At 43.0% G+C, this 27,493-nt stretch overlaps 10 protein-coding genes across 10 annotated transcripts; 5 read left to right on the top strand and 5 right to left on the bottom strand.

Moving 5' to 3' along the window:
- The first annotated feature begins 336 nt into the window (after positions 1 to 336).
- On the top strand, positions 337 to 2,439 carry EAF01_001938 (uncharacterized protein). The gene is made up of 4 exons (XM_038910188.1): positions 337 to 469; positions 555 to 619; positions 689 to 823; positions 882 to 2,439. Exons 2-4 carry the CDS (start codon positions 593 to 595, stop codon positions 2,067 to 2,069), a joined length of 1,350 nt encoding a protein of 449 aa, XP_038775000.1. The 5' UTR covers positions 337 to 469; positions 555 to 592; the 3' UTR covers positions 2,070 to 2,439.
- A 638-nt stretch (positions 2,440 to 3,077) lies between these two features.
- EAF01_001937 (uncharacterized protein) lies at positions 3,078 to 8,332 on the bottom strand. Its single transcript, XM_038910187.1, has 3 exons — positions 8,044 to 8,332; positions 7,879 to 7,990; positions 3,078 to 7,829 (listed from the first exon to the last, which is right to left on the bottom strand). The coding sequence occupies exons 1-3, from the start codon at positions 8,109 to 8,111 to the stop codon at positions 3,873 to 3,875; spliced, it is 4,137 nt and encodes a 1,378-aa protein (XP_038774999.1). The 5' UTR covers positions 8,112 to 8,332; the 3' UTR covers positions 3,078 to 3,872.
- Positions 8,333 to 8,657: 325 nt separating this feature from the next.
- EAF01_001936 (uncharacterized protein) lies at positions 8,658 to 9,477 on the top strand (the record flags this gene model as incomplete). The annotated part of the gene is made up of 3 exons (XM_038910186.1): positions 8,658 to 8,832; positions 8,884 to 9,049; positions 9,102 to 9,477. The coding sequence occupies 3 exons, from the start codon at positions 8,658 to 8,660 to the stop codon at positions 9,475 to 9,477; spliced, it is 717 nt and encodes a 238-aa protein (XP_038774998.1).
- A 1,725-nt stretch (positions 9,478 to 11,202) lies between these two features.
- Positions 11,203 to 13,397, top strand: EAF01_001935 (uncharacterized protein; the record flags this gene model as incomplete). Its single annotated transcript, XM_038910185.1, has 4 exons — positions 11,203 to 11,915; positions 11,980 to 12,480; positions 12,553 to 13,029; positions 13,088 to 13,397. 4 exons carry the CDS (start codon positions 11,203 to 11,205, stop codon positions 13,395 to 13,397), a joined length of 2,001 nt encoding a protein of 666 aa, XP_038774997.1.
- Positions 13,398 to 13,933: 536 nt separating this feature from the next.
- Positions 13,934 to 14,653, bottom strand: EAF01_001934 (uncharacterized protein; the record flags this gene model as incomplete). Its single annotated transcript, XM_038910184.1, has 1 exon — positions 13,934 to 14,653. One exon carries the CDS (start codon positions 14,651 to 14,653, stop codon positions 13,934 to 13,936), a length of 720 nt encoding a protein of 239 aa, XP_038774996.1.
- Positions 14,654 to 14,947: 294 nt separating this feature from the next.
- Positions 14,948 to 16,949, top strand: EAF01_001933 (uncharacterized protein; the record flags this gene model as incomplete). Its single annotated transcript, XM_038910183.1, has 3 exons — positions 14,948 to 15,113; positions 15,168 to 15,594; positions 15,644 to 16,949. The coding sequence occupies 3 exons, from the start codon at positions 14,948 to 14,950 to the stop codon at positions 16,947 to 16,949; spliced, it is 1,899 nt and encodes a 632-aa protein (XP_038774995.1).
- A 516-nt stretch (positions 16,950 to 17,465) lies between these two features.
- On the top strand, positions 17,466 to 18,768 carry EAF01_001932 (uncharacterized protein; the record flags this gene model as incomplete). The annotated part of the gene is made up of 2 exons (XM_038910182.1): positions 17,466 to 17,809; positions 17,877 to 18,768. The coding sequence occupies 2 exons, from the start codon at positions 17,466 to 17,468 to the stop codon at positions 18,766 to 18,768; spliced, it is 1,236 nt and encodes a 411-aa protein (XP_038774994.1).
- A 3,845-nt stretch (positions 18,769 to 22,613) lies between these two features.
- Positions 22,614 to 23,847, bottom strand: EAF01_001931 (uncharacterized protein; the record flags this gene model as incomplete). Its single annotated transcript, XM_038910181.1, has 2 exons — positions 22,614 to 23,302; positions 23,352 to 23,847. 2 exons carry the CDS (start codon positions 23,845 to 23,847, stop codon positions 22,614 to 22,616), a joined length of 1,185 nt encoding a protein of 394 aa, XP_038774993.1.
- A 606-nt stretch (positions 23,848 to 24,453) lies between these two features.
- EAF01_001930 (uncharacterized protein) lies at positions 24,454 to 25,575 on the bottom strand (the record flags this gene model as incomplete). Its single annotated transcript, XM_038910180.1, has 3 exons — positions 24,454 to 24,847; positions 24,899 to 25,448; positions 25,524 to 25,575. 3 exons carry the CDS (start codon positions 25,573 to 25,575, stop codon positions 24,454 to 24,456), a joined length of 996 nt encoding a protein of 331 aa, XP_038774992.1.
- Positions 25,576 to 26,049: 474 nt separating this feature from the next.
- EAF01_001929 (uncharacterized protein) lies at positions 26,050 to 27,439 on the bottom strand. Its single transcript, XM_038910179.1, has 3 exons — positions 27,327 to 27,439; positions 27,157 to 27,274; positions 26,050 to 27,098 (listed from the first exon to the last, which is right to left on the bottom strand). The coding sequence occupies exons 1-3, from the start codon at positions 27,330 to 27,332 to the stop codon at positions 26,668 to 26,670; spliced, it is 555 nt and encodes a 184-aa protein (XP_038774991.1). The 5' UTR covers positions 27,333 to 27,439; the 3' UTR covers positions 26,050 to 26,667.
- Between the last annotated feature and the right edge of the window lie 54 nt (positions 27,440 to 27,493).

The raw sequence follows: 27,493 nt of genomic DNA, 5'->3' as shown, positions 1-27,493 counted from the left end.
GCCGACTACCGAAGCGACGGTGGTCGGCTAGATCCTCTGCCCAGATACCTTGCTAGAAGATATGGCCAGCAAAGTATAAGGATTATTCACCTATTGACGAGAATCTGCTCTTTCTTTCACTATTATTGTACTCAATATTATAGATTATTGTATGTTACATGCGAGTACAGTACAGCTACCTTTGAACAACTCATGTAACTCCAATAGTATTTCTACAACAATGCAAGTCTTGACCACCGAACAGTGATATCTAATATCTATCTCTTTGTCAAACGTTTCCTATTGTTGGGTTTTGGTACTCAGGGATTATGTATCTAACCTTGTTTAGCTTAGCGCTGAATATTCCTTCTTCTCACCCCTCCATTACTAGTTGAAGCGACGGCCCCCGAAGTTTTTCAGTTTATCCTCCCATTTCATCTCTTCTTCTCTACCTCGCCTCTTCTTTTCATCTCCACCCTTAAAAACAAATGTAAGTATTAAAAGGCGTCTCTATCCCAACCTTCGCCCTTATTCTTCTATACTCCCGAAACTTTGAACTGACTCTTATCTTTCAGTATCTACCTCCCTCGATATCATCTTTCCCTCACCAAAAATGTCTGCCCCAGCATCCAAGTTCAAGGTAAATAAAGCTCCCAAAGCTCCCATTATGAAATGGCGGATTCCCTTGTGCTAATTTGGATACCTACAGGTCGCTGACCTCAGTCTTGCTGCCTTTGGTCGCAAGGAAATCGAGCTCGCTGAGAATGAGATGCCAGGTTTGATGGCCACTCGTGAGAAGTACGCTGCCGATCAACCTTTGAAGGGTGCCCGTATTGCTGGATGTGTATGTATTCTCTCGCTACTTTACCAATCTGAATCGAAGGCTAACGAAGCTGTTATAGTTACACATGACCATCCAAACTGCTGTCTTGATTGAGACCCTCACATTCCTCGGAGCTGAGGTTACCTGGTCATCATGCAACATTTTCTCCACCCAAGACCACGCCGCTGCAGCCATTGCTGCCGCTGGTGTCCCAGTCTTTGCCTGGAAGGGTGAGACCGAGGAGGAATACAACTGGTGTTTGGAACAACAACTCGTTGCCTTCAAGGACGGCAAGAGCTTGAACTTGATCCTCGATGACGGTGGAGATCTTACTCAACTCGTACACAACAAATACCCAGAGATGTTGAAGGACTGCTACGGTGTTTCTGAGGAGACCACCACTGGTGTTCACCACTTGTACAAGATGTTGAAGAACAAGGGTCTCCTTGTCCCAGCTATCAACGTCAACGACTCCGTCACCAAGTCCAAGTTCGACAACTTGTACGGATGCCGTGAATCTTTGGTCGATGGTATCAAGCGTGCCACCGATGTCATGATTGCTGGTAAGGTCGCCGTCGTCGCCGGTTTCGGTGATGTCGGAAAGGGATGTGCTATGGCTCTCCACGGAATGGGTGCTCGTGTCATTGTCACTGAGATTGATCCTATCAACGCTCTCCAAGCTGCCGTCTCCGGATACCAAGTCATGCCAATGGAGAAGGCTGCTTCCCAAGGTCAAATCTTCGTTACTACCACTGGATGCAGAGACATCTTGACTGGTGAGCACTTCGAGGCTATGCCAAATGATGCTATCGTCTGCAACATTGGTCACTTCGATATTGAGATTGACGTTGCCTGGTTGAAGGCAAACGCTGCCAGCGTTCAAAACATCAAGCCCCAAGTCGACAGATACCTCATGAAGAACGGTCGTCACATCATCCTCCTAGCCGAGGGTCGTCTCGTTAACTTGGGATGTGCCACCGGTCACTCTTCCTTCGTCATGTCCTGCTCCTTCACCAACCAAGTTCTTGCTCAAATCATGTTGTTCAAGTGCGAGGATGCCGCTTTCGGCCAAAAGTATGTTGAGTTCGGCAAGACCCAAAAGCTCGAGGTTGGTGTCTACGTTCTCCCAAAGATCTTGGACGAGACCGTCGCCAAGCTCCATTTGGCACACGTCAACGCCGAGTTGTCCAAATTGACCCCAGTTCAAGCTGAGTACCTCGGACTTGAGGTTGAGGGACCATTCAAGGCTGAGATCTACAGATACTAGATTATGTTTATATGGGTTTTCATTTTTTGTTTACAGGCGAGCTGTGGTTAAATCTTTCAACATGAGTAATGATTGCAATGATACCGGGGAAAAGCATTTTGACCTTCAACGGCATATAAAGGGGATATACAAGGGAAAAGTTTCAACATAAAGGGCTTACGGATGAATTTTATAAAGCGGGCGTTACTTGGCTCTTCAACCATGGTCAAGTAGTAGAGGTCGGCCTTTTGCCTTGACATTAGAGCATATAATTGTGCTTGGGAAGAATATACATTGTATGTTCACAGTGAACACTTTTCGCTCATGCTTTTGATCGTGATTATGATTGTGATGGTACATGTGATTTTCAATTTCCCTGGATGCTGAGTTATCTTGATGCCTCTCTTTGAAAATCCTCAATTGTGATTGGACCTGTCCATAAACATAGCGTTCCAGATCTCCCGTTCGGTTCCTCGTTAGATAGATAAGGAAACAGCGCGTATGATGAGATTGGATACATGGCGCAAGAAGAATAGAGAAATAGCGGTGCACTATCGCTAGTTGAGTTGCTAGATGGATGATTATATGATATCTAGTACCCAGGTAGGGTAACTTAGGTAATTTAAACAAAACTATTGTATTTATCTGTCTCTGTATGTATCTAAAGTATTAATCATGATTCAGGAAGATTGTTATGATGAGCCTACTTGGAAGTTAGAAGTGAGCTGACAATGTATCTAAATTAGTAGATTAGTAGACAATCCTATATTTGGAGGCACTTACCTACTACAAAGTAAATTGTAATATAAAAGTCCGCGGTTTTAAATATTGAGTGGTTCATTTGGTTGTTTGGTTGTTTGTTTGTTTCTGGATAGTGAGGGAGTAACTCATTCTAGAGTTTGGGGGTTGAGAAGCTGGGTAGGGTAGTTGAGAGATCAAGAATCAGAAGAGCCGGAGATGAATGAGTATATGAGTATATACCCATGCATGTATAATACGATACGATACGATACGATGTAATGTGATGTGATGGGAAAATTATTTTTATAAGTGACGACTTCAAGACTATAAACACTTTCTTCCTTATTCCTTATTCCTTCCCATTCATTTCCCAGTGTCCCTTCCCGTAATATACATAACTACCTAAGTCCCATCCATATCCATATCCATATCCAGACCCATCTCATGCAGCACACCAATACATTCAACATAAGCAATTCTAGCTCCAGCATGTTATATGACCTGATCCTTCACTCCGATTGATGTATATATCCATCCATGCACCCGTTGCCACATTACAGATTCCGATTGTAATGTCATGTTGCGCCATGCTATTAATCTTCGCCATTGATCAATCAATATTCGTATCATGCAATTCCTTCTTCCCACATTCGTAATTAAAATCCTACTCCTCTCCCCCTTTCCAACCTAAGATCAATTGACCACAAGGAATCCCATATCATTGATCTTCTAAGCTTATTCGGTGATGCACTTCGCTCTTCTCTTGATTCCTCCGTTGCTCCACTTTCTGCGCTAGAATGTCCCGTGGAATACTCTCTTGCAAGAATACTCCCAGCTACATTCCCACTTGTTCCAAAGCCTGTGCCTAGAGCTGCAGGATACCCATGTCCATTATGGACATTGTGAGCATTCTAGAACACCATCGCACTATCAGCGTGTGTCCTGCTACAAGCTTCCATTTGCAAATAGAAAGAGTATAAGACAATATGTAATACAATGAGCAAACATTCACAATTCTTGACGTAAAAGACTCTGAAAGTGATACAAGACAGAGAGACGACAGGATCAAGATAGAGATAAAGATCAAGGACCCAAGAGATTATCCAAAGGATTTCGAACCTCATTGTTCACTGCTTCGGGAGTAGCAGAAGTAGCAGCTGCATTGGTGACCCCATCACCAGTCTTTACAACGACGGAATCCACCGCATCCCCGATCGCTTCATTTCTTAAACCACTAACTGAAGCCGTGGAGCCAGTTTTCCTCAATGGCGATGCAGCAATCTGAATAGCTTTCTTGGAGTTGCTACTGCTTCTCCTACTATCCAGACTCTTCGCCAGAGTCTTATTAAGACCCTCAGCACCCGTGCTTGATGACTTCTTCGGACGACGAATTGTAGCTGTTGCATCTATATTTGCACTAGCGACTGTGCTTTTGGCGAGACCAGGTGTAGATGGAGCACCTGGTTTCTCCTCCGAGGCATCAATGAGATACCAACGAAGACCATCGGAAAGATCGAATGGATTATCGTCATCAAAGGAGTCACCTGTGCTTGCGAAGGAACGACCGTCGGTGATGGATTTGGAAAGATCGACTACTCTGTCCTGAATTTTATGGATTCGAGCCAATAACCAATCGCGAGAGCGAAGCTTGTGAGAGTCTTGTTCTCGAAGGAAGTAATGAGGAGCGCCAACGTTGAATGCTGCCCATGCCCCGGTGGATTGATTTCTTGTCGGTAAAAACAAAGCTAGATCGCCTTCTTTGAAATTCTTGAAAGCAATCTTCTCATGAGCTTCCTTTTGAGCTCTATGGGACTTCTCCCGGTAAGCACGAGCATCTTTGGAATATTTCTTGGCTGTGTATTCCATGTCCCGAACCCGCTTTGCAATGACCTCACAAAAGTTATCCATATCGAAGCTACCGATTGAATTGATGTAAGCGTTATACTTCTCACTTTCTATTTCAGGATCGTCATTGTGCATCCAATACAAGAGGTCAAGGTCTCCACTATCAACCATGGCTTTCATCGTTGTCGAACCTGTCATGCTTCGCCTGAGCTTATTTCCAGGATCTGAGGAATCATTCCCATTCATGATGCTACGATCAGGTTTTGGTAACTTCTGAATGATCATTGAGCCATTATCTTTGGTGACTGAATAACTCAAACGCTCAAGTAGTCGAAGCAGCTTATCATTTTGAGAATACACTCGTTGTGTAAGGTCTTTTGCACGCGAGGTGCGTGAATCGAATCGGTCGTTCAGTCTCTCGACTCTTTCTTGTGCAAACTGGTGCTTGTCTTGATGCGATCTTATTTCTTCCTCGAGACTTCCGATACGAGAAAGCTGTCTAGCAAGATCCTCTGACAGAGATGTGACTTTGCGTTCCTCCTCTTCTAGGCGATTACGTAGAGCCTCAGACCCTGTTTCGCCATCTGCCATCTTGGTTCTTATGGAGCTTAATTGAAGGCGTTCATCAGTAAGTTCGGCCTCCAGAGCAGAGTACTTAGCCCTCTCGGATGCTAAATCTTCGCGCAAGGATTGTGATTGCTTCTCTTCGGTAGCAAACTTCTCCTTGTAATGCGTAAGTTCGGATCTCAGCTCCGAAATAGTCGTTTCTGCATCATCCCGCTGCGATTTTGCAAGGTTGTAATCGCGCTTCGTATTTTCAAGCTCGGATATCAAGCTCAGTGATTTGTTAGTCAACGACCCCGAAAGGGCTGTGAACTCTTGTGGCATCCTCAACTTGGGTGATAACTGCAAATGAATATCTTGCAGAGTCTTCAGCTGATCTTCAGCAGCCGATTCTGCCTGGATTGTGCGGGATAACAGTTCCTTCTTCTCTTCTCTGAGAATCTGCATTTGCCTTTCCAAGGTCTCATTGGTCTCCCTCTGCAACTTTGCATCGTTTCTCAAGAAGTCGACCTGACCTTGAGCTTTTTGGGCTTCTGCGGCACTATCCTTTCGTAATTTATCCAGTTCATCTTCTAAGAGACGAACGCGATCATCAACATCGGACTTCTCGTTCTCCCTAGAGCCGAGATATCTATCCATCTCGTCCTCCAGCTCTTCTAGCTTTGCCTTGTAACGCTTGATGTCATCATTCAAAGCTTTGCGCTCATCAATAAAATCTTGTTGTTGTGCTTTGAAGTTTTCCGAAAGGTCGTGTTTCATGGAATTCACTTCTTCAAGTTGAGATTTCAACTCGTTCGCTGAGGCATTTTGGGCAGCAACCTCTTTCTCCAAACCTGAAGCGCGCTCACGTTCAGTAATCAACTCTGCCTCCAAAGAAAGTAGCTTCTGCTGGAAGGCTGCTTCTTCCTCGCCTCGATTCGCAGAAAAGCGTCGGGACGAGATCGAAGACCGACGAGAGTCGTCATTTGGGCGTAATGGTACAGGGTTTGCCATACTATGAACATCAGGGCTAGGAGTATTGGGTACTGAAAACACGTTTCCGATTGAAGCCCTGTTGGCCTGAGTTTGCCGATGCAATAGATCCTCAAGCCTCCGAATTCGACTTTCAGCGGTTCTCAGTTTGTTCTCCAGTTTTGATTTCTCATCTTGCATGCTTTTCAAGGCTTCGTCGTCCCCACGCATTAAGAGAGCACTCTTTCCAAGAGCTGATTCGTGGATACTTCCCGCTTTAAAGGCATTTGCCCTCTTACTTTGCTGCTTCGTTGGGTTGTTGAGATCCGAAATAATTCTCGAAATGTCGCTAAGCATCGGTAATTTGAGATTCTCAGCCCGAAGGATCTCTAAAATATCTTCCAAATCCCGTCGAGAAGCTTGTGGCCAATTATCCTCTTCCCCGTGCAAGACAACTTCCAAAGCCATGACTTGCGTTTCGGGCTTTTCGTCCCACAAAGTAGCCCCGACGTTCTTCTGCCACTTTCGTCGTCGCCTCGTTTCTTCTTCTTGGAAATTCGCCATTTCATTAGCCAAGGTCGAGGAATCTGATCTGACTTTCTCATCCCATTCACTGCGCCTGACTGCCTCAGCTAAAAAGGAGACAAAAGTGACCGGTAATGTGTCCAGCATTGAGATCAAATGCAAGGCGTTGACTCCATCACCATCCAACTCCAGGGCAGCAAATCGACTGTTGACTTCTGCAAGCATCGTTGTTAAGCTGGCGATGTCATACATGAACTCTAAGGATGATATTGCGGTGGAATTTCGCAACTTCGTAACGGTCTGCATGATTTCCTCCATCTCGAGAGCTCTTTTAGATAGCGAGGGTAAGAACTTATCAGTGTGAAGAAGCGCCGATTTTGAAGCTTGTGATATATTTTTCGGCGTGTTAGTAAAGCCAAGAATGGTTTCACAGTCAGTATTGACTTTTCTAAATATTGCCTCAATGTCCTCCAGTAAAGCAATAGGTTCCTGGGATTGTGGAATAGCCGCTCGTGCAGGACTTTTCTCGACCTTCTCAATTAAATGGTCAATCCTTCGCATGACCTCGTCCACTTCCTGCCCGGCTTGTACACTACTACGCTCGAGGTTTCCCGAAATCTTGCCTAACAGTTTTCCAGATCTTTTGACTTCTACCGCATCAACCAAGTCCGCTAAGGTGACATGGCGCTTCGTCTTCGACAAGTCACGCCCCGTGATAAACTTAATAACGTCTGCAGTCACAGGTAGCGACTTTAATCGAGTCATAGATACTTCCCAGTCTCCGCCAGCTACATTGAGTTTCTGCATTTCTTCGACGTAATTTTGAACTTCGGCATTTTTATGGTCCAAGGCCCTGACATGCTTCTCCAGGTTCAAAACAGCGGTATCCACACACCGAGTAATCACCTCCGTTTCGATGTACCTTTGCTGCGCTTGATCCGACATGGAAGCACAATCTTCCACCACCTTTGCAGCCCATGCCCGTCTTTCGACGAATAAGTCTTGCCATGCTTGTAGGTCCTTCTCGTTTGTGATCGAATCTGGGGGTCGAGAAACAGTATATTTGCGCGGTAAAGGGATTTCAGAGATCAATGATTTCGCGGATGCTATAGACGATTGCTGAATGATGCGCCTGTCGTATACGAATATTTCTTGCTGTACCAAGATTAGCAATTGTAGAGTTGGGAAATGTCGGCGTGGGTACCTCTGAGGAAAGCGCTTGAAATCGCACTGCTTTGGCTGCAGCAGTAAGAGAGATGTGATCGCTGGCGGCAATAGGTGTATACTTGGCCACCCATAACTTAAAATCGTCCAGACTGGAGTGCTATCAGCATTTATGATCGGGGTAGACATGACATCGCAGACTTACGAGGTAAAGGATCCAGGGTCTACCTGAAGATGTTGGCCCGTGTGGGCAATGTATACGTGAAGTTCCATAGTCGTATATGCATTTCACAGCTACAGCGAGTTGCCAAATTACTTTTCCTCTTATGGGATGTAGAAGATGGCTTGTCGCATGTTGAAGATGTGAAGATCACAAGGCTAGTTCGAGACCGCCGTAACTTAGCTTAAGCTTCAGGGTCGGCCGCCTTATCTCGGCAAGCCACACTCCAATCACTTAAAGCTAATGAATGACTGAAAACACCTCCAGCGTACAGTGGTATTTCTTGAAAGGTTTGAAAGGAATTCGATTTTGAGATAGAAAAATTTGATATCATTGCATGTATCTTAATATATTGCTTGGTCCATTTCACATGGCATTTTCAAAAGTATCCATGGATGTGCTTTCGCAGCTTAACCTTATCTGGTACACGGTGTGCCACACTAAATGTGGCTGACCTCTCTTGAACCAATCTCAATCTGAAGATACCTGAGTATGGGGTTTTCATGGCATGATGAGAGACGCGTTCTCCACGAACAACAGATTGTGGACTTTTGGATTTCTTTGTAGCTTATGACTCGTAGGCAGATTTACAAATCAAGATGTCGCATCAAGAAGCTGCCGAAGGCATGGATGGAGTTGAAATGACTGGCACAGCCAACGACATACCTCCTTTGAGCGAGCAAGAGAAACGCATTTTAGAAGTGTATGATAAATTGGAGGAACTTCAAGTCGAAATCGCTCTTTTGAAAGCTCAAGGTGTTATATCTTCAGAAGGTTCATCTCTATATACATAACTTCGAAAGCACGTGTCCTGACAATTTTTAGAGCAAGAAGAAGAAGTCACCGACGAAGTTATCCAAAAGGCAGAGGAAGACCTTCTCGAGTCAAAAGCCAATTATTCATTGCGGTCGAAAATCATTGAGAATGTGGTTATTGTCAATCCTATATTGAAGGCAGTTCATGCTGGCAGTAATGCTTCGGTCATAGAGCAGTAAGATACTCCCTTTCAAACTTTTTTTTTGGCATTCTTGACACAAGAGCAGGGACCTCCTACCACTCATCGAAAAACGTGATACTCTGTCCGAAAATCTGGCTCAGATATCTAACAAAATCCAATCATCAAGAGAAGAGTTGATGAGAGAGTCCAATGAGAACATTATTACAGGAAGGAAGAACATCGAATTGGCTACAGAAATGTTGGCTCTAGCAGAAGAAGCGAATAGTCAGGGGAAAGAACATATACAAGACCCAGATATTCGTGCACAGTTGGATGAATTGGAAGGAGCGATGAAGAATAGTAGACAGAGATGGAGGATCATGAAGAATACTGCTAGTGCTGTGATAGTGGGTAGTGGTGTTGATTGGGCGAGAGATCCTAAGTTATTAGAAATTGTCCTTGATGATGATGGGGATCAATAATGAGGTACAGCTTTGAGATTGTTATCTAGTATCGACCATGATGCCACGAGTACGAATCCGAGCCCTATTGGTAGCAAATTCTAGTTCCAAAAGGCGAATTTGGTTCCCAGCTATCAGAAAGTTAGTTTGAGAAGATTAATCTATCATCTAAACTTTCCATGTGGGATTGATTCATAGAGAGTTTGCAGGGTAAAGTTTTGTCACAAGTGAATTTTGTCTACCTGTATAAAGCTTGTAGCAGAAAATAAACCCCGTACCTGTATTTTGACGTATCGTTATCGTTCGTATAGGTAGGTGATAAATGGAGGCTCAAAGCATGTGAGAATGGACCCCTGTTCCTTCAAGATAAGCATGCACTAGGTAGGATATCGATGAGGACTGTGGGTTAAAACTTAAAGCTCCTTAATTCGTGAAAAGTGTGTTCTAAATCATTCAAGATGTCTACTTAGATGGATAGGTACATAGGTACTGTGTGCCAAACTAATTTGTGATTTGAATCTAACGACCATTAAGCGATAGAATTAGAGAACCATACCTTATACCACCGACTCAAAGGTCACTTGCAATATCGCCTTTGATATGCCTAGTGCCGTAGATAGCGGCGTGATGCGCCCAAAGTGTGCAAAAGTCAATGTAATGTGTAGATGGTGTAGCTCTTGTACAAGTCCTATGTACGCAAGCTATTCGAATGATTGTGTAGCATCCCTAGACATGTTAATGTGGAAGAGGAGTTCGGCTTCTAGACCTTCCAGGGAATGTGCATGGCAAACACACCTCCCACTGCTGAGACTTACATCTAAGGGGTGCATAGAACGCATGGAATGCCTAGAATTATCCTATAGAAGGCCCTCCATCTCAATATAGCAGCTGTTATGTTCATCATCCAATATCTCTCTCGAGATGTGTGAGTAGTTAGTCGTACGAGCTTGATCATCGCTCTGCTGCTCGATACACCCGAGACACCTTGAACAGAAGATCGAGGTTACCACCAATACGGGTAGAGAATGGATTTCAGATTCATTTCTCCGATGTACAAGCTTCACTTCAGTCCAGCCTGCAGAGCGGAAGCGTAGTACGAATGACGGTATGATATAATAATTAATAAATGGGAGACAAATGGTAATATATTTGTCCACCTCTTTCGCCCCCTGATGAGTATCTGGGTTTCCTTTTTCAAAGTAAGCATTGATCAAGAGCAACCAATAGGAGAACTATTAAGCATTGATTTTGGATCCAAAACGCTAGCACCAAGCTTCGCTACGAAAAAGTTACATGTTACAGAGGCAAAGCCAGAGCCAAACGAATTTCATCCCTTTAATTAAGCCAGGGAAAGGAAGAAGCAAGAAATCAACGGTGCGGAAAAGCCTGAATGATCCCTCCCCCCTTTTATAAATGTAGAAAAGTTGTTTGTACAGTATCTGTATCTGTATTTGTTGGACACACAACCAAACTTTTCTCAATTCAATCCTTTTAGAGGATCAGTGAGAATTAGTGAACAAACATCTCGGCCTTTCGTCTATTATCAATATCCAAAAGTAAATCACAAGAGAGGGGGTAACAGCAAAAGTGAATTCATCGAGAACAACGCACCAAAGCGGCGGCACGGAACTTTTGACAACTAGCAAACACAACTTCCTTACACTATAGTCTTGTCCTCCAGGATCAAGACCACACTACTTCGTTTCACCAGTATCGTTCCTTTGGTCCATTGCCAATACAATCAAGATGGATCCTAACAGCAGTAATGCCGGTAATAATAACCCCAATGGTAATCCGATGAACAACCGCCTTCACTTGAACTTCGGAAACGACAGATTCGCGCCAAACGATCGTGCATATCCAACGACCCCATCAACTTTCCCAAATCCAATATTTCCAGGCGGAGGTCAAGGTCAAGCCCAGCAGCCACAACAACAGCAACAGCAGGCTCAACAAGGCGGACAACAATCATACAATCAAGGATTTGCGCCCCCCGCAGGATATTTCATGAATAACCAATACCCCCCTTCCTCGGGCTACCCGCAACAACAAGCCCCTGCTGGATATCAACAGCAACAGCAGCAGCAACAGCCCTACCAGCAACGATCTGTCAATCTACAAAATGACGCTACGAATGGTTTGGCTCATCAGTTCTCCCATCAAAACTTAGGTGGGGGCAGAGGTTCACCATACGGCAATCGTCAAGGTCAAGGTCAAGCATCGCCAGGCCAAAGACCAAGAACTGCTGGAGCACCAGGTCAGCAGCCAGGTTACTCAAACTACTTGAACCCTATGCCAACTCAAGCTTCACAACAAGCTCGTCCAGAATTTCAGGCAGCTCCAGAGAGAAACCCTGATAGATATGGCAACTTGACACAAAACAATCAAAAGAAATGTTCGCAATTAGCTGCGGACTTTTTCAAAGATAGTGTCAAGAGAGCCAGAGATCGAAATGTTAGGTGAGATACTCCCCCCAAAAAAGCTGATGTTAATACTTGTGCTAAATGATTATCTCTACAATAGACAAAGCGAAATGGAGCAACGTCTCTCTGATCCCAACCAATCCCAATCACGCCGAGAACAAACATGGTCGAATGCAGGCAAACAAGAGGGCAAATATCTACGATTTTTACGAACTAGGGACAGGCCTGATAATTACAACACCCTGAAGATCATTGGAAAGGGAGCCTTCGGAGAGGTCAAGCTGGTGCAAAAGAAGCAAGATGGCAAAGTTTATGCTATGAAATCTTTGATTAAAACTGAGATGTTCAAGAAGGATCAATTAGCACATGTTCGTGCTGAAAGAGATATCTTGGCCGAGTCGGACAGTCCTTGGGTTGTTAAGCTTTTCACAACCTTTCAGGATCAAGATTTCCTTTATATGTTGATGGAGTTCTTGCCAGGAGGAGATTTGATGACTATGCTTATCAAATATGAGATCTTTTCTGAAGACATTACAAGATTCTATATTGCAGAAATTGTATTGGCCATTGAAGCTGTACACAAGCTTGGTTTCATTCATCGGTAAGTTGATTGAAGATAGGAGGGGATCGCTTCGGCCCCTTTAATTTCAGTTTCATATACTAACTGAATTAGTGATATCAAACCTGATAATATTCTGCTTGATCGAGGTGGACATGTTAAGTTGACCGATTTTGGTCTATCCACTGGTTTCCATAAACTACACGACAATTCCTATTATCAACAATTATTACAAGGAAAATCAAGCAAGCCAAGAAACAACAGACAATCTGTCAATCTTGATGAGATCAACCTCACAGTCAGCAATCGAAGTGTTATCAATGACTGGAGAAAGTCTCGAAGAGTCATGGCTTACTCGACTGTTGGTACACCTGATTATATTGCTCCCGAAATTTTCAGTGGACATGGTTATTCCTACGATTGCGATTGGTGGAGTCTTGGTACGATCATGTTCGAATGTCAAGTCGGATGGCCTCCTTTCTGTGCTGAAGATGCCCATGACACATATCGAAAGATTGTCGCCTGGCGTACAAATCTCTACTTCCCTGAGGATGTTCAACTTGGACCTGAAGCTGAAAACCTCATTCGAAGGTATGAATACTCTTAACTGTTTTCTCTTGAGTCAATAATCTAACACTGTATGTACTAGTCTTGTTTGTAATTCAGAGAATCGACTCGGACGAGTATCAGCAGACGAAATCAAGAGCCATAAATTTTTCCGTGGTGTTGAATTCGATACTTTGCGTCGTATTCGTGCTCCATTCGAGCCCAAGCTGGCTTCCAATGTTGATACCACATACTTCCCAACTGACGAGATTGATCAAACTGATAACGCAACCCATCTCAAGCAGGCTCAAGCTGCAGCTGCCCATAGTGGTGCTCCTCGAGAGGAAGTACCAGAGATGAGTTTGCCATTCATTGGTTACACATTCAAGAGATTTGAGTCCAACTACAGATAATTGTGGTACATATCTCCACTATTTGATTGATCAGATTCGCCATGGAGCTGTCCAGCTACCACATAGGTCAAATCATGAATATCTGTTATTCTACCAAGTTTTCACCTGGAGTGAAGTATTTCTATTTCCTAGTTGTCATTACATGGCCTTTTAAAAGTCAATCTAGCCAGATACCATTGATTGCATGTTCTGCAAGATCACAATTAGACGTCTGACATCTAGCGGTCTGTTTCTTCTTCCCGATTTTATTTCGACTGGAAGCACACATGAGCGAAACAGCCTTGTTCTAGACTTCCGGCATAGGGGTGGGTTTAAGTTTGGGAACAACTTTTTAAATGTGATCATGGTGAGAAACATTAGGTTAAGATTGATGCACCTGGTATACCTTGGGAAACATCTACACTTTCAATCAAAAAATGAAATAATATCAACTACTTGATTACACCGTCCCTGGTGATGTTCCTGTGATCTCATATTATAGTACAATTTAGCCATTACTAACTCCCACGAACTCCATGTAATAATGCCCTCTCATTTCATCTGGCTGGAGCCAAGCCCGGCACGCCACTGTATCTTTCCTCTCTCTCCGTTTTGAACATAATCTGGACCCAAAATTCTTTCAAATCCGAATCCCACCAAGTCCAATACCTTTCATTTGAGCGGTCAATCTCTCTTGCTTGCAACTTGAACCCGCACGTCTCATAGGGTTCCGCCGCTACCAACATATACTGGAAATCCTTATCAGGATCTTCCACCTTCTGCTCGAAAGCACTCATGAACCGGACCCGCGGTTGCACATCGGACACTATTTCGGGATACTGCAACTGAAATAACAATCCCTGCTGTCTTGTAACCGGGTCCCGCGTCTTCGTGATCTTATATCCAGGTCTTCCAATCTTCACCATGTTCTTGCGAACACTGACTTGCGCTCCTACCATTCCGACAGGTAAGCCGGTAATAGGATCGATCCCCGACCGGCCTTCCTTTTCCTCGCGTGCAGCACGTCGTGCGAGATTGGTTTGATGCTTGCGACCCTGGGTATGCGCAAGGTAGGAGCCATCATTTTGATGCACAGTGAGACAGAGTCGACATTCGAAGGAGCCGACGTGGTTCTTGAAGAAGTAGGGGTCTTTGTCTAGATCGATAGTCTCGAGGGCGAGTTTGCGGAGACGCTCACGTCGATCGGCATTGGTTGCGCTGGTGGAAGCGACACCACCACCGCCGAATTTACTACCGGCGCGGTTTTGGTAATCCATCTTGGGTGGATGATGAGGGTGATGAGGGTGGAGATATGATTCAAGGCTGGTGAGCTTGAAGATTGATGAATAGAAGTAATCGTGTCAAAACTTCAAACTTTGATATTTGGGAGAGTCAATCTAGTAGTCGCAATTTCGAGACTGATATCGAATCAATGTCACCGTGATGGAAAAAAAGCTTAAATGTGTTGTAAAGATGTTGCGAAAAAAAGTTCGGCTGTGGTTCAGCCTCTCTTTGCAAGGCTGCAATTTTATTTCCAAACGAGCACAATCCATGAATGAACCTCTTTTAAAATGTCACAAAATCATAACTATCGTGTAGGTCAACGGGTATCGTTTCAAGGACAGATATGTACAATTCGTTATATTGGAGAGGTTAAGGATACAGAGAAGGAATGGCTTGGGGTTGAATGGGATGACCCTTCGCGGGGTAAGAATGATGGGAAAGGGTACTTCAAATGTCAGTTGTTGTCATGAGAGATATATTTAGGATTAACTCCTAATACATGAATAGGTTTGAGTAATGCACCAACTCCAGCAAGTTTCATACGTCCTACCAGAAAACCAGATCCCGAGCAGAGTTTTGTCGAAGCGGTATTCCATAAATACGCTTCTGGTGATGGCCTAAACCCGGACAAGCAGATTGTTATATCGGGGAAAGTAGCAGAGGAGATTGGATTCGACAAGATTGCAGAGCAACAAGCTCAGGTGCACGAACTCAAAATTGTTCTGGTTGATGGACAGCGCATCAATAGGGCTCATACTAGACTTCACGATGCCTCCGCTGCACCAGTGGTGGCTAAATCAGCGACTGATCTTACAGTCGGGGAAGCATGTCCAAGTATTGTTGAACTTGATTTGAGCAGAAATTTGTTTGCATCTTTAGATGAGATAGAAAACATTTGTTCGCAGTTGAAGAATTTGAAGACTCTAAGACTAAAGTAAGCACTTCCGATATCTAGTTGGGCTTGACTAATATTATCATTGTAGTGGAAACCGACTAGAGCTTGACACAAGCAGAATGTTAAATACAATCATGTCAGGGTCTGTTGAAGAAGTTTTCGGCATGATCAAGGCTCTGGAGGTAGATTCAACATTAGTTGATTGGAATGAGCTTTGCATACTCCTGCAAAGATTCACTTCCACCGTGTCTCTGACGGCATCTTCGAATAGCTTTAAAAGATTGAGTTCACCCATCACGAGTCATTCTCTGGCCTCTTTGACCCTTGAGTATAATGACTTCACATCACTGGCGGATTTGGAGGTATTAACTCAACTCACATCCCTCGAATCTTTACTCTTGAAAGGAAATAAAATACATACCACGGGAACAATGACAGGGCCAGGCGCCGTGAAGTTTCTTACACCCTTGGTCTTCAATAATAATTTATCATATATCGATCTATCTTCCAACAAAATCAACAGTTGGGATTTTGTAGATGAACTCGTTCATATTTTCCCTGGCATGACGTCTTTACGAATATCCAAAAACCTAATATATCCGGAAACAAGCGCTGAATCGACAATGGGAAGTCTCAACGAGGAATTTATGTTAACATTGGCACGTCTTGGGAACCTTCAAAAGCTAAACTTTAGTGGCATTACCCCTCAGGATCGAAATAACGCAGAATTGTTCTACCTCTCCGAGATAGGCAAGGAACTTGGAGCTGTGGATTCAGAGCAGGAATCTACAGTCCTCTCTAGGCACAAACGATACAAGGAATTGTGCGACCTTCATGGCGCCCCAGCAGTGATGAGAAGAGAAAAGGCAGAGATCAATCCTGCATTTTTGGAAGCACGTTTGATCAAATTTACATTTTACGTTCCTGCAAACCCTAAAATTGGTCAAAAGGAAACCATAATAGTGAAAGAGATTCCTAAAGCATTCAGCATCTACCGAGTCAAAGGGATTGTTGGAAGGTTACTAAATCGTAGACCATTAAGTTTGAAATTGATTTGGGAAACGGGAGAATGGGATCCCGTGGCAGGATATGAGGATATTGACGAGTATGAGGATGATAACGCTGTAGACAATGCCAGAGAAGCTTTGGCTCCTGTTGGCTTGTCTGATCTGAATCAAAAGCAATCCAAGGGAGAAGATTCTAGTATGGCAATTGACAAAGCTGCTTCACAAACGTACGGGCAAATAGAGGAATCGAAGGCAGGCAAGTTCATGAAAAGAGAAGTGGAGCTGGAGGATACAACGAAAGATGTCGGTCTTTGTGTGGATGGTATGGAGGCCAGGGTTAGAGTGGAATTCAAAGATTCGAGGAAATTTCCTGGCGGGGAGAACTGAAGTGAGATGAGTATATCTTAGCATGCATTTGATACCCGATAGCATGGAGCAACACAAAATAGAGGAGAATCTCACCAACCTGCAATAGGGCTAATTACTGTTGATTTCCCATTGCATTGACAATCCAATTTACGATTTTCACATGCATATTCTTATGTTTTTTATTTGTCTAAGTGTATATGTGTTGGTACAAGCAAAGAGAGTTGGGATATTTCTGTTGAACAAAGTTTGTTTGAACGACATACACGAGAAGAGAGTTCTCCGATCCCGTGTTTTTACAGTTGATTGTATAGCACAATATATACGTTACAGGGCAAACGAGAGCAATCACTCATAGATGCTGAGGTGTGAGAGTCAATTACCTAATTTTAAGTTGTTCATCGACATTATATAGCCATCTCTCATACCTCTTCAGCCCTTTCTTCTCCGTGCTACCCACCATACATCATACATGATACATTAATCAGACGAACACCTCTTCCATAAACTACCACAACCGGTTGCAAGTAGACCAATATGTCTACTAAAACCAACAAAAGAGAAGCTCCGGCTCGAGACCGCACAGTTCAAGATCTGTCGGTCCCGACCCAAGGTCCTCGACCAGGCTACTTCATAGTCCGCAAGACGGGACAAGTCGTACCGCTAGTGGCGGTTGATGAATTACCCCAAGGTGTGGATTTAATAGGGGTACCGAGGAATTTGGATTTAGTGGAGACAAGTGGAATGTTGAATTTAGGGTTGCAGGGAGGAGCTCAACCTGGTGCTCCGGGTGGTGGAGGCTTTTATGGATTGGTTGGATTGGAGGTGAGTGAAGAGGGGAATGATTATGAAGGTGAAGAGGGATTGGTGGGAAGTAGTGGGTATGTATCTGTGTCGAATTAAGGGGGAAAGGTTTGTGGTGATCGCGTACTAATTTGTCGAAATCAGATCCGATACTGCAGTTTCTAGTCCTCTTGTGCTACCAATCCGATCCTCCACCTTGAACACTGCCACAAATACCAAAAATCTATCTACGAAACCACATTCCCTGCCGGGCCTGTCAACATCAATCCACGCTCCTTCTCGCAATGCCGCATCAACTCTACAAACACAGCAACAAGGACAACAACAAACATGTAGACATTGGTGTACACATAATAGAAGATGTAAGTGGGCGGAAAATTGTCGGTATAAACATGAGATGCCCAGAACCAGATTTGAACTTGGGTTGATTGGGTTGAGCGATTGGCCGAGTTGGTTTAAGGCGGAGAATTTGGGATTTTTTCCGGGGTATGGGAGGGGGGTGGAGAGGTTGAGGGATTTGGATGTGGGGGGTGGGATGGAGAGGAAGAAGAGAGAGAGAGGTAGTAGTAGGGTTGGAAGGGAAATAGAGAGGGGATCTGGCATGGGAGTTTTGGAGGGGGAGAGGGTGCTCGAGAGATTGAGGGAGATGGAGAAGTTGCTTAGGGGGAAGGTTGTTGTGGGGAAGGGTAGGGAGGAGAAGAGGATGGATGTGAAGATTAGGGAAGAGAAGAGAGTTAGAGAGAAGGAAAAAGAGAAGCTTAGAGAGAGGGAGAGGGAGAGGGATGAAAAAATGGATAGCAGAAGAGCGGAAGCGAAGAAGGAGAGGGAGAGAATGAGAATGGAGAGAGCGAGGGAGAGAGAGGCTTCGAATAGGATTGATAGGGGAGATTTGGAGGGGACGAGAAAATGGGAAGATGATAGTGAGGAGGATAGCGATGATGAGGGAAAGGAGGGGGGAGGGAATAAGAAGGGGTTGGAGCAGGTGGAGAAGAGTAAGAGTACTGGTGGGGAGAAGGAGAAGTTGGTTGATGTTTGATAGATTCTTTGGGGGAGTAGGGAAAACTTTAGAGGGGGCTGTTTCGGGTGGTGTTGTGATGTTTAATTGAGTTCGTACTGGAGAATAACATTTGTTTTTGTTAATCCCGAGTGGGAATAAGCTCTTTCGTGTGATTACAATTAGAATCTGACTCAAGCTCACTTTGAAATTACAATATTAGACTAGCTGATACGAAGTTTGTTTTCTTGCTCTTACTTATCTTTCCTCTTTCTAAAAAATTCACTGCATTATTGTTAGTCTGTTGGTACCTATTTAAAGCAGAAGAATAAGAGACTAGTGGAAGATCTAATTACAAATGAAAACCAACCAAAGTGGTACCGATCATAGGCCAAGGTAGATTCGTATTTCATATGATCCAAACAAGATTCGGAGATTCTTGAAGGAGAAGGGTAGTTCAGGAAGATCCAGAGATAACTCAGCATCAATCTCACGAAGATACTTTCACCGTGATTGAAGATATCATCGTCAGTTCGCAATTTCACTGTTACTTTCCGTGCGTAACTTTTTACTTTGATCGACAATACTTCAAAAGGCAACACGAAATTTCATTAGGAGGGCTTATTCCTTCACATGTAGGTATGAGGAGTTAAGCGCTGAATGAGCTGATGATTGTGTTTCAACACCAATCTTTAAATGAAGTCTCTGATGTTCTACGTTTAGGTATTGGCGAGTGCCGAATCCACAACTTCTCACAGGTCTCCACGGGCTTTCACGTAGATTCCTTGAATTGATAGATGCGCGGAATAGGAGCGTATATTTATGTTCTTTGTTTGGGTGAATCAGTGGATTCGTGGTGGGTCTAGTGACAAGGCGAATAAGATGTGAATCATACACTTATGGGGAGTAGGGAAGGAGAAAGTAATCGGGAGAGTATATATTTTCGTAGAGTTGGACCTCTAGATTCTTCTTTAAATTCGGCTATAGCGACGTATGATATGCTTTCACATTTGTCTAGAGAGACGTTTGGTACGCAGATTATGAAGCTTTGCCATGTCTTGTAAACGAGCTGAGTTCTTCTGCTATGATGCTGTTGTATATATGAGGAAGTAATATGCGGTGTCGGGATATGGGTGATTTGGTATCAGTTATTATTTTAGCAGGTGTTTTGTTCACTGTCAATGATCTTTTTATTGCTTTTACGCAGCTATCTCGTTTACAAGTCATGTTCAAGCAAGAACATTAGATGTTCAGCATACTCAGACATACATCAGACTTTTTTTTGGAGAAGCTGGGCAGAATCTCAATTCATGTCTGGTTGTCACGAAACCAACAGCTTTTTAGTGGATTAGACTTCGAATGGTGTTGGATATCGGACAGTAGAAGAATATCATGCTAGTGTTGAAATGATCAAGAAGATCTTTTATAGAACAATTGGCAATAATTCTATCATCTGATACTCACTAAAGACCAGATGGTATGAGATAGATAAGTCTATGGCGGCGAAATGACTAAAAGACAACTAGAGTTGATATGCATATACAAAATTTGTACCTTTGAAGTTCTTAAGGCTGTGTTTCAAATATTTCAAGCACAATCGCAAATGGCCTCAGTTCACAAGTTAGGTTTAATGTGTCTAATGAAGTTGACACTTATCAATTTATAAATTTTGAGATGAAGGCTGATGTTGAGGCCAAGTGAAAGTTACTGCTATCACTGAATCTTGTTATGCAGTCTGAATTGTATGTTAAGACAATGACAAGTAGAAAACAATAGCCAAACACATTTCTGTACTCATAACACCAGAAATAATACTTAACATAGGCTCAATGAGTTAAATAATATCTTGTATTCTGTACAAATGCATTCAATGATATCTGCTCTTGGGTGTGTATATGTAGAGTCTTAGATTCGTATTACAGTTGTTCCATGTAAAGTCTACACTCCTATATCCTCTCCCACATAACACCTTAGCCTGCCTCCCTATTCACTTTTCCTCGGGTACTTATTAGTTAAGAGGAAGAGAAATTTAGAATCATGGTCGTAACAGACAGATACCTTCTTTGTGTATAAATAATCAGAATTCAGAATCAGATTATTCGGCATATCAACTAAAACCGATAGCAAAATTTATGATGAAGGGAAAATGCTACTGGTGAGATTACTGTGAGAAAACCCTAAAGTCGATGATACAAATGGAATAGGGTGGCAAAGTGAAGCAAGCATTGCGGAATCAAAAGTCCAGAAAACGATGATGGGAGATGAGTTCCAATCGACAACGACGGACAACAAATCGTTTTTATCATCGTCAACTTAAATACAGCAGCACATATCGTCATCAAAATCATCTCAATTGACTGCCAGTACCATGAAACTCACAAGTATCTCACCTTGATACAAACACTCATCTCGTAAGATTGACATGACTTTCGCATTGTGTGCACCATCAAACCAAATAATACTGATAAAATTCTATAATGAACTTAAATATTGTATAAAATAAAGTGAATTATATCAAAGAAAGAAGCATCTAAAAGCTGAATCGATTCATAACGAACAGATCGCTAAAGCCTTGTTAAGTCACTAACTTCTCTACAACTCTTAGATTGCCTCTCGCAAATAGACATCAGCACTAAGCGAGCAAACAATAGCAATTCTACAATAGAACCATCCCGTAAGACTACAATTATCCACGTCCCTTCTATCTCATTCCATATCTACAAAGATGCCCACGGCTGACAGAACACCCAATACCAAGGAAGTATAGAATCAAGCAAAACGTCTCCTTGCCTTCTATCGCACATCTCATATTTAAAGCCTCATTCATATCTAATCACAGCCCTAACAACAAGAGAACTAAACCCAGTCAAATCATTCTATATCATATCATATTAGTGCCCTAGCACATACAACTACCCACTACCACTAAATAAAATGAAATAAAATAACACTTATGAAACCCAACCCAAACCAAACCAAACCGAAACCATCACAAAACCAACACCAAAAGTCTAAAATTAAATTAAGCGAACCATCTCATCTCCTCTCCTTTCTATTGCGTACGTACCTACCCATCCAATCTATCGAAGTAACAAGTTCTAAAAATGACAGAAAGATAGATGCTAGAAAGTAGCATGTACATTTTCACTCCATTATCATTATCATTACTTTACTTTACTTTTCCTAAACTATATCTCTTCACTTTCATTCCATTGAATAGGCAGGTATCTGCAGTAACCTACTGTAATCTTACTAAACTCCGATACAACGATTGTTAGTCTGTTACCTCCCACCTACTTAGGTAGTGCAATCACTTTCCCACTGCTTAACCTCCCCCTCAACTTGCTATTCATCTAATACCAACTACCTAACAATGCACTACTAAGTATCAGATAAATCACTCAACTAAACCCCCCCCAAAAAGCATACTATTCTCATCACCAATACGTACCTACCTAGTACTTTTAAACAGCTACATAAACGTTTCGCTTAACTCTATAATCATAAATAGTCAAATCAAGCATCATACTCTAACAACTGTCATCAATATACCAAATCTCACTAAATACTGTTCAAGAATTCATTATAGTATTAGACATCGCTTTAATGTTTGGAAATCCTGCCAGACTATTAATTCACACGGAAGCTGAACCTCTGCTTTTCCATCCTACACATGTGTATTGCCCTAGAAAACGCCTTGCTTGCCATAGTGTCCATCTGATTATCCGAATTAATATCAGTCGATTTCATAAAAAATTTATAACCCTTTTTACTCCTTCCAGCACACTTATCTTATTACTCCGATAACCTTCAGACGTCTGGACATGTAGGGGCTCCCTAGAAAATTCTCGCTTTTCATGCCCTCCTATCCCATGCCTTTCCCGTTCTTAAGCATGTGCCATAGAAGTCAAAACCTCCGCTGCATCCGCTTCAACAGGGCCTTGGCTCTGTTCCAAAGGCGTCAGATCTCTAGGTGAAAATGGAGTCCTACTTGGAGACATAGCCGTGTTTGGTGTGTGTTCCGCATAGTCAGCGCCGCGAAAACTGGGCGAATTTGCTTCTTCATTCATAGCGTAATCAACTTCCTCCCTGGGAAGCTTCGCAAGCTCAGCAAAGGCCGCCTTTCTTTTCGCTTCCATTTCCAAGTCTTTTGCAATGGCAACATCGAGTAAAACTTCCTTCTCCATCCATTCCTTCTTCCTTATTTCTTCCATGATCTCACATTGCTTTCTTAGCGCCTCGCCTTCCTCCTCCGCCCATTGTATTTGCTTTCGTAGTAACTTCCAGAGCTCAATTGGCCCTTTCGCTTCTTCTTCCAAAGTAATTCCCAATTCAGGAGGATATGATGTGGCCATTAACGAGGGTTGAACCAAGGGTGAGATATGTGCTCCTGCCATTGGATTCGAATCTGGGAATGGTTTCATGACGACTCTAGGTTGAGGATGTCTAGGTAGACCTTTTGAATGATCTTGAATATGTTTTGGAATAGGATCAGAAGGACGAAGAGCTTCGGTTTCGTGAACTGTTCGCATGTGTTTGGCAAGAGCATCAGAACGTGTGAAAGCGCGATCGCATTCTAAATTGGCTGTTAGCTTTATTCTAAGATTCAGTTGCAGACAACGAACCTGGTAATGCGCAATAAAATGGCTTTTCTCCAGTATGACTTCTCATATGTGCCTTCAAAGCATAACCGCTTGCTTGTGGTTGACTTTTCCTTGGGCAAGCTAACCATTCACATGTATATTTTTTCGGTCTAGAATCAATGTGATCATGATGTAAATGTTCCACCAACTGATCCATATCTCCCAAATCTCCCTTAGTGCAACCAAGCCATGCGCAAACAGTAATTTGTTCGTGTAAATCATCTAGAGCATCTTCGGGTCGCTGAACGATGCTTGGAGAGTCTGGAATGTCTCCTTCGGTATCAGTAGAACAATAACCATCTGTTCCATCCATTTTGATACGAGAGGTGGCGATGCGCAAAGATTCGTCGCTGCTTGTTTTTTGCCTCTTAGCAGGCGGCATGTGAGCATCTGCAGCCATCCGGTCGTTGTCTTCGTCGTCAAAAGCGTCTGAGGAAAGATCGGAGAGGGGAGATCCTGGAGGTGAGTCGTCGGCCATGTTGGAGAGATCAAAAGTAACAATTAAATAGTAGAAGTGATGATCGCAATTATGTTGAAGGTGAAGGTTGAAAAGGTGAGGTAAGTGGTGAATTCTCTCGAGTTCAGTTGGTGTTTAAAGAAGCTTTGCGAATATGCAGTTGGGTTGCACTTAATGATGTCGGTCGCGAAGCATCTAAGCCAAGAGCTTGCGGAACTTTCCGTGTAGCTTGTATATAATTGTTAATTATCCACTTTTCTCAATTCGATGTGTCAAACATTTTCTCTCAATAATAAAATATTTCAAAATACTCTTCGTCTCATCAAATTTCTCAATTGCGATGAATTTTGTCCGGCAGATATAGCAGCAGTACTGTAGCTACTGCAAGACTCGAGAGTGATCATTATATAGGTAAGCTCAAGCTTTATTACATTTCTTTTCTCCTGTTCGGCGATGATGAATAACCCTCGAGTTCTGCAATTCGGAATGATACAGGCAACTGTATCTACAAGTCGACAGAAACACATTACACAATTTATTCTGAGCTTTACTATTTAACAAATATTCCTTGTGTACTACTTCACTCTTGTTACATGATCGCTAACTCCTCCCCTTCCATCAAGGCTTTTAACCTTCTAGTGTGCTTTGTGCATGTTCCGGGTAACGATGACCTGAACCTGGGAATTGTTTTATTATCGAATCAAGCGCTGCCAAATCGTCTGCATTCAAAGATACCTCCTTTGAGTTCTCCGCGATACGGTCGACTGTAGTGGCACCAGGAATTGGGATGATCTCTGGATTGCCGTCTCTCTTGGAAATAGCTTTGAGCCAATTGACAGCGATTTGAGCCGTTGTACAATTCTTTTGCTCCGCAATCTTTGTCACAGCATCAAGAAGCTTCTTGTTGTGCTCAAAGTGTTCTTTTTGGAATCGTGGATAGGTTCGACGCATATCGCCCTCGGGGATATCTTCTAGCTTTTGAATAGCACCAGTCAACAAACCTCGGCCTAACGGTGAGTATCTGTTTTTCGTTAGCCATACTATATCATCCATAGAAATCAGAAATACATACGCAACAACCAAAATATCATGTTCTCTGCAAGCTTCGGCAACCCCATTTTGAAAAATATCCAACGTGTTCAAAGCAACCTCAACCTCACAGGCCACAATCTTCGTAACCTTCGCGGCTCTCCTGACCGTCTCCGCCGAACACTCACTAAGAGAAATTCCCCCAATCTTCCCCGTCTTCACATATTCCTCCTCCAAAACCTTCATCGTAACCTCAATCGGGGTATTCTTATCCACTCTCGCACACTCAAAAAGATCAATCTTCTTCCTGCCCTTTAAAAGTGCTAAACACGTATCCACACTCTTTCTTACACCTTCTGGACTTCCATCAGGAGCAAATTTCTGTAGATTTAAACCACCTTTGATACTCAAGACAACCTTGTCTGCATCTTCTGGATATTTTTCAAAGTAGGCAGCGCAGATGGTGAGGGAATTGTACTCGGGCGTTCCGTAGAATTCGCCCCCGTTCCAAAAGTTGCAACCTTTGTCAAGTGCAGCTTTTAGAGTTTTGAGGGACTCTTCAAGAGGTTGAGGCTCAGGGCGCCAAGAGAGACCTGGAGAAGGGGAGGTTAGTTTGGAATTGAGATGAGCAGAGAAATTGAGAAGGGGGGCGAAGGGGAAACACATACCCATCATGCCATATCCAGTGGTACCAATGTCTTTTCCGAGTAATTGAACCATTTTTGCTGATGATTCTTCTTCTCTTGCTGACGAGCTGAGATTTTGTATGGTATTATAATTGAGTGTTTATTTAATTTTTGAATTAAGGTTTGGGAATTGAGTTGTGATGGAGGGGTAGCTCAATTAGACAGCAGCTGTTTTAATTGTAGGAATAGTGGGGTAGGTAGCTCTTGCTGGAATGCAAGAAGTAAAAACGGAATATCTATCGTCTTTATATATCTTATCTCGCTGCCTAGGTATATAATGCTTTATCTACCTGCGCAAAGGATTCTCAGAATACCTACCTTGGAATCGTAGATTTGTAATCTTTTATCAGATCATTATATCATCATTAATTTTCCGATGCAATCGATCATGGGAAATCCACTTCAGCATCATTGGCAATAGGGGCGGTGCGGCTATTGGCGAGCTCGGGGTTAGTAGTTAAAATCCATGGAGTTGGGGTTCGGTTTTCCAAGGTCAGTAGTAAGACATGTGCAAGGGTTAAGTTAGATGTTTATTGATGTATATGGTAATGTGTTACTATTTGAGATGTGCATACGTTATACTTTGGTATCGTGAATGTATGCCAATGTAACGCAACACCAAAATAACTTTCGGACAATGGACAACCATACGAAGAAAAGGTTTCTGTCAGAGTTCATTTCCGATACCAAGTCTTACTGTGGTAATGGAATTAAGGAACGATCAAGGAGATATCCGGATGAAAGATCGTTAATGCCGTGCTTTGTAAGTATGCTGCTGACTGAGGCGTTTCTAGCTGTTCCAAAACGAGGTGAGGGAGCCGTTGGGGGAGGTGATTTTCAGTTTACCTTGCCAAGAATTTTGGTATATAAGGTGATGGGATGTGGTGTATGTCTGATAGTATAATCGTCAAATCGAATCCATCCGAATCATATCCCAGGTGGTATATGAAGTCTCAACATAACACCTATATGGCATTTAACTCTCGTCCAGTTCACAGCACCGCGTTGCTCATAATGTATTTCTCCCTTTAAAGGCATTCGCTGTATTCAACCTTTATAACAATCCTCAGCAATCCAGCCATCTTGGTCCCTCAAAACTCCTTCAAAATATACTCTCTTCACCTCCTCACAAACCCCTTCTATTAGCCCTCTTCCTCGCACTAGCGCTCTCCTGATTTCCAAAGGGGAACCCACTCGTCCTCTTGTCCGCTCCCGTCTTTTTACTAATTCTTCCATGCGATGTTCCAAAAAGTAAACACCACCCTCCAATCGCAAATAAAGTCGTTGAACCAAGTGATCCTAATGCAAACGCAAAGGTACCCATGGTTGTGTAGCGTGCATAGCAGTGAAATGCTACGATACCGTGATAGAGAGTGCTAATCGTGAGAACGGGGACTGCGTAAGGAGCTTTGGGGTCGCTTTCGGAAGAGGTGACTCCAGAGGAGGTAGTGTCGGATATTGAGGATGTGAGGGGAACAGATCCGGTCAGGAGAACAGTTAGTATACCCAGAGTCAGTAGGGTGAAGCCAAGTGACCGGGAGAAGTATTCTTCAAGAGCTAGGCGCTGTTAGAATGTAGTTTTTAGGTTTGATAGAACATTATAGAGTGTACTTACTGGTAGCATCTCGATATTCAGGTGAGAGCATTGTAATGATGATCGTGGGTGATATGATTAACGGTAGGGATTGTAATGCAAGCCATCCTGCCGTTCCATACGTGTAGGAGTAAAAGACCTATAGTTGTCAGTAGACTAGATTTGCAGCATTCGAGAGACTAAGTACATACGTCCATGATTGCTATGGTTATTGAAAAGAGCTTTGCTTGTACTTCAATATTTTCAGTCTTTACTTTTAGATACCAATATTGAAAGACATTAAAAGTACAAGTTCAAGTAAAGGTCACAGTGCCTCTTGTTATGTGCATTTATTTAGTTCTAAGAGCTCATCCCCAAC

This window comes from Botrytis porri (assembly GCF_014898465.1).
Source record: "Botrytis porri strain MUCL 3234 chromosome Unknown BPOR_002, whole genome shotgun sequence".
NCBI lineage: Eukaryota > Fungi > Ascomycota > Leotiomycetes > Helotiales > Sclerotiniaceae > Botrytis > Botrytis porri.
Note: the sequence above shows the minus strand (reverse complement) of the source record. Positions and strands in the feature narration are given on the sequence as shown.

Coding starts and splice junctions, on each gene's coding strand:
- EAF01_001937 (XM_038910187.1), bottom strand. CDS start 8,111: ATGGAACTTCACGTATACATTGCCCACACGGGCCAACATCTTCAGGTA. Junction 7,991..8,043: donor GACCCTGGATCCTTTACCTC/GTAAGTCTGCGA, acceptor ATAGCACTCCAG/TCTGGACGATTTTAAGTTAT. Junction 7,830..7,878: donor TTCAAGCGCTTTCCTCAGAG/GTACCCACGCCG, acceptor ATCTTGGTACAG/CAAGAAATATTCGTATACGA.
- EAF01_001938 (XM_038910188.1), top strand. CDS start 593: ATGTCTGCCCCAGCATCCAAGTTCAAG. Junction 620..688: donor CCCCAGCATCCAAGTTCAAG/GTAAATAAAGCT, acceptor GGATACCTACAG/GTCGCTGACCTCAGTCTTGC. Junction 824..881: donor GTGCCCGTATTGCTGGATGT/GTATGTATTCTC, acceptor AAGCTGTTATAG/TTACACATGACCATCCAAAC.
- EAF01_001929 (XM_038910179.1), bottom strand. Junction 27,099..27,156: donor TGAATATCGAGATGCTACCA/GTAAGTACACTC, acceptor AACAGCGCCTAG/CTCTTGAAGAATACTTCTCC.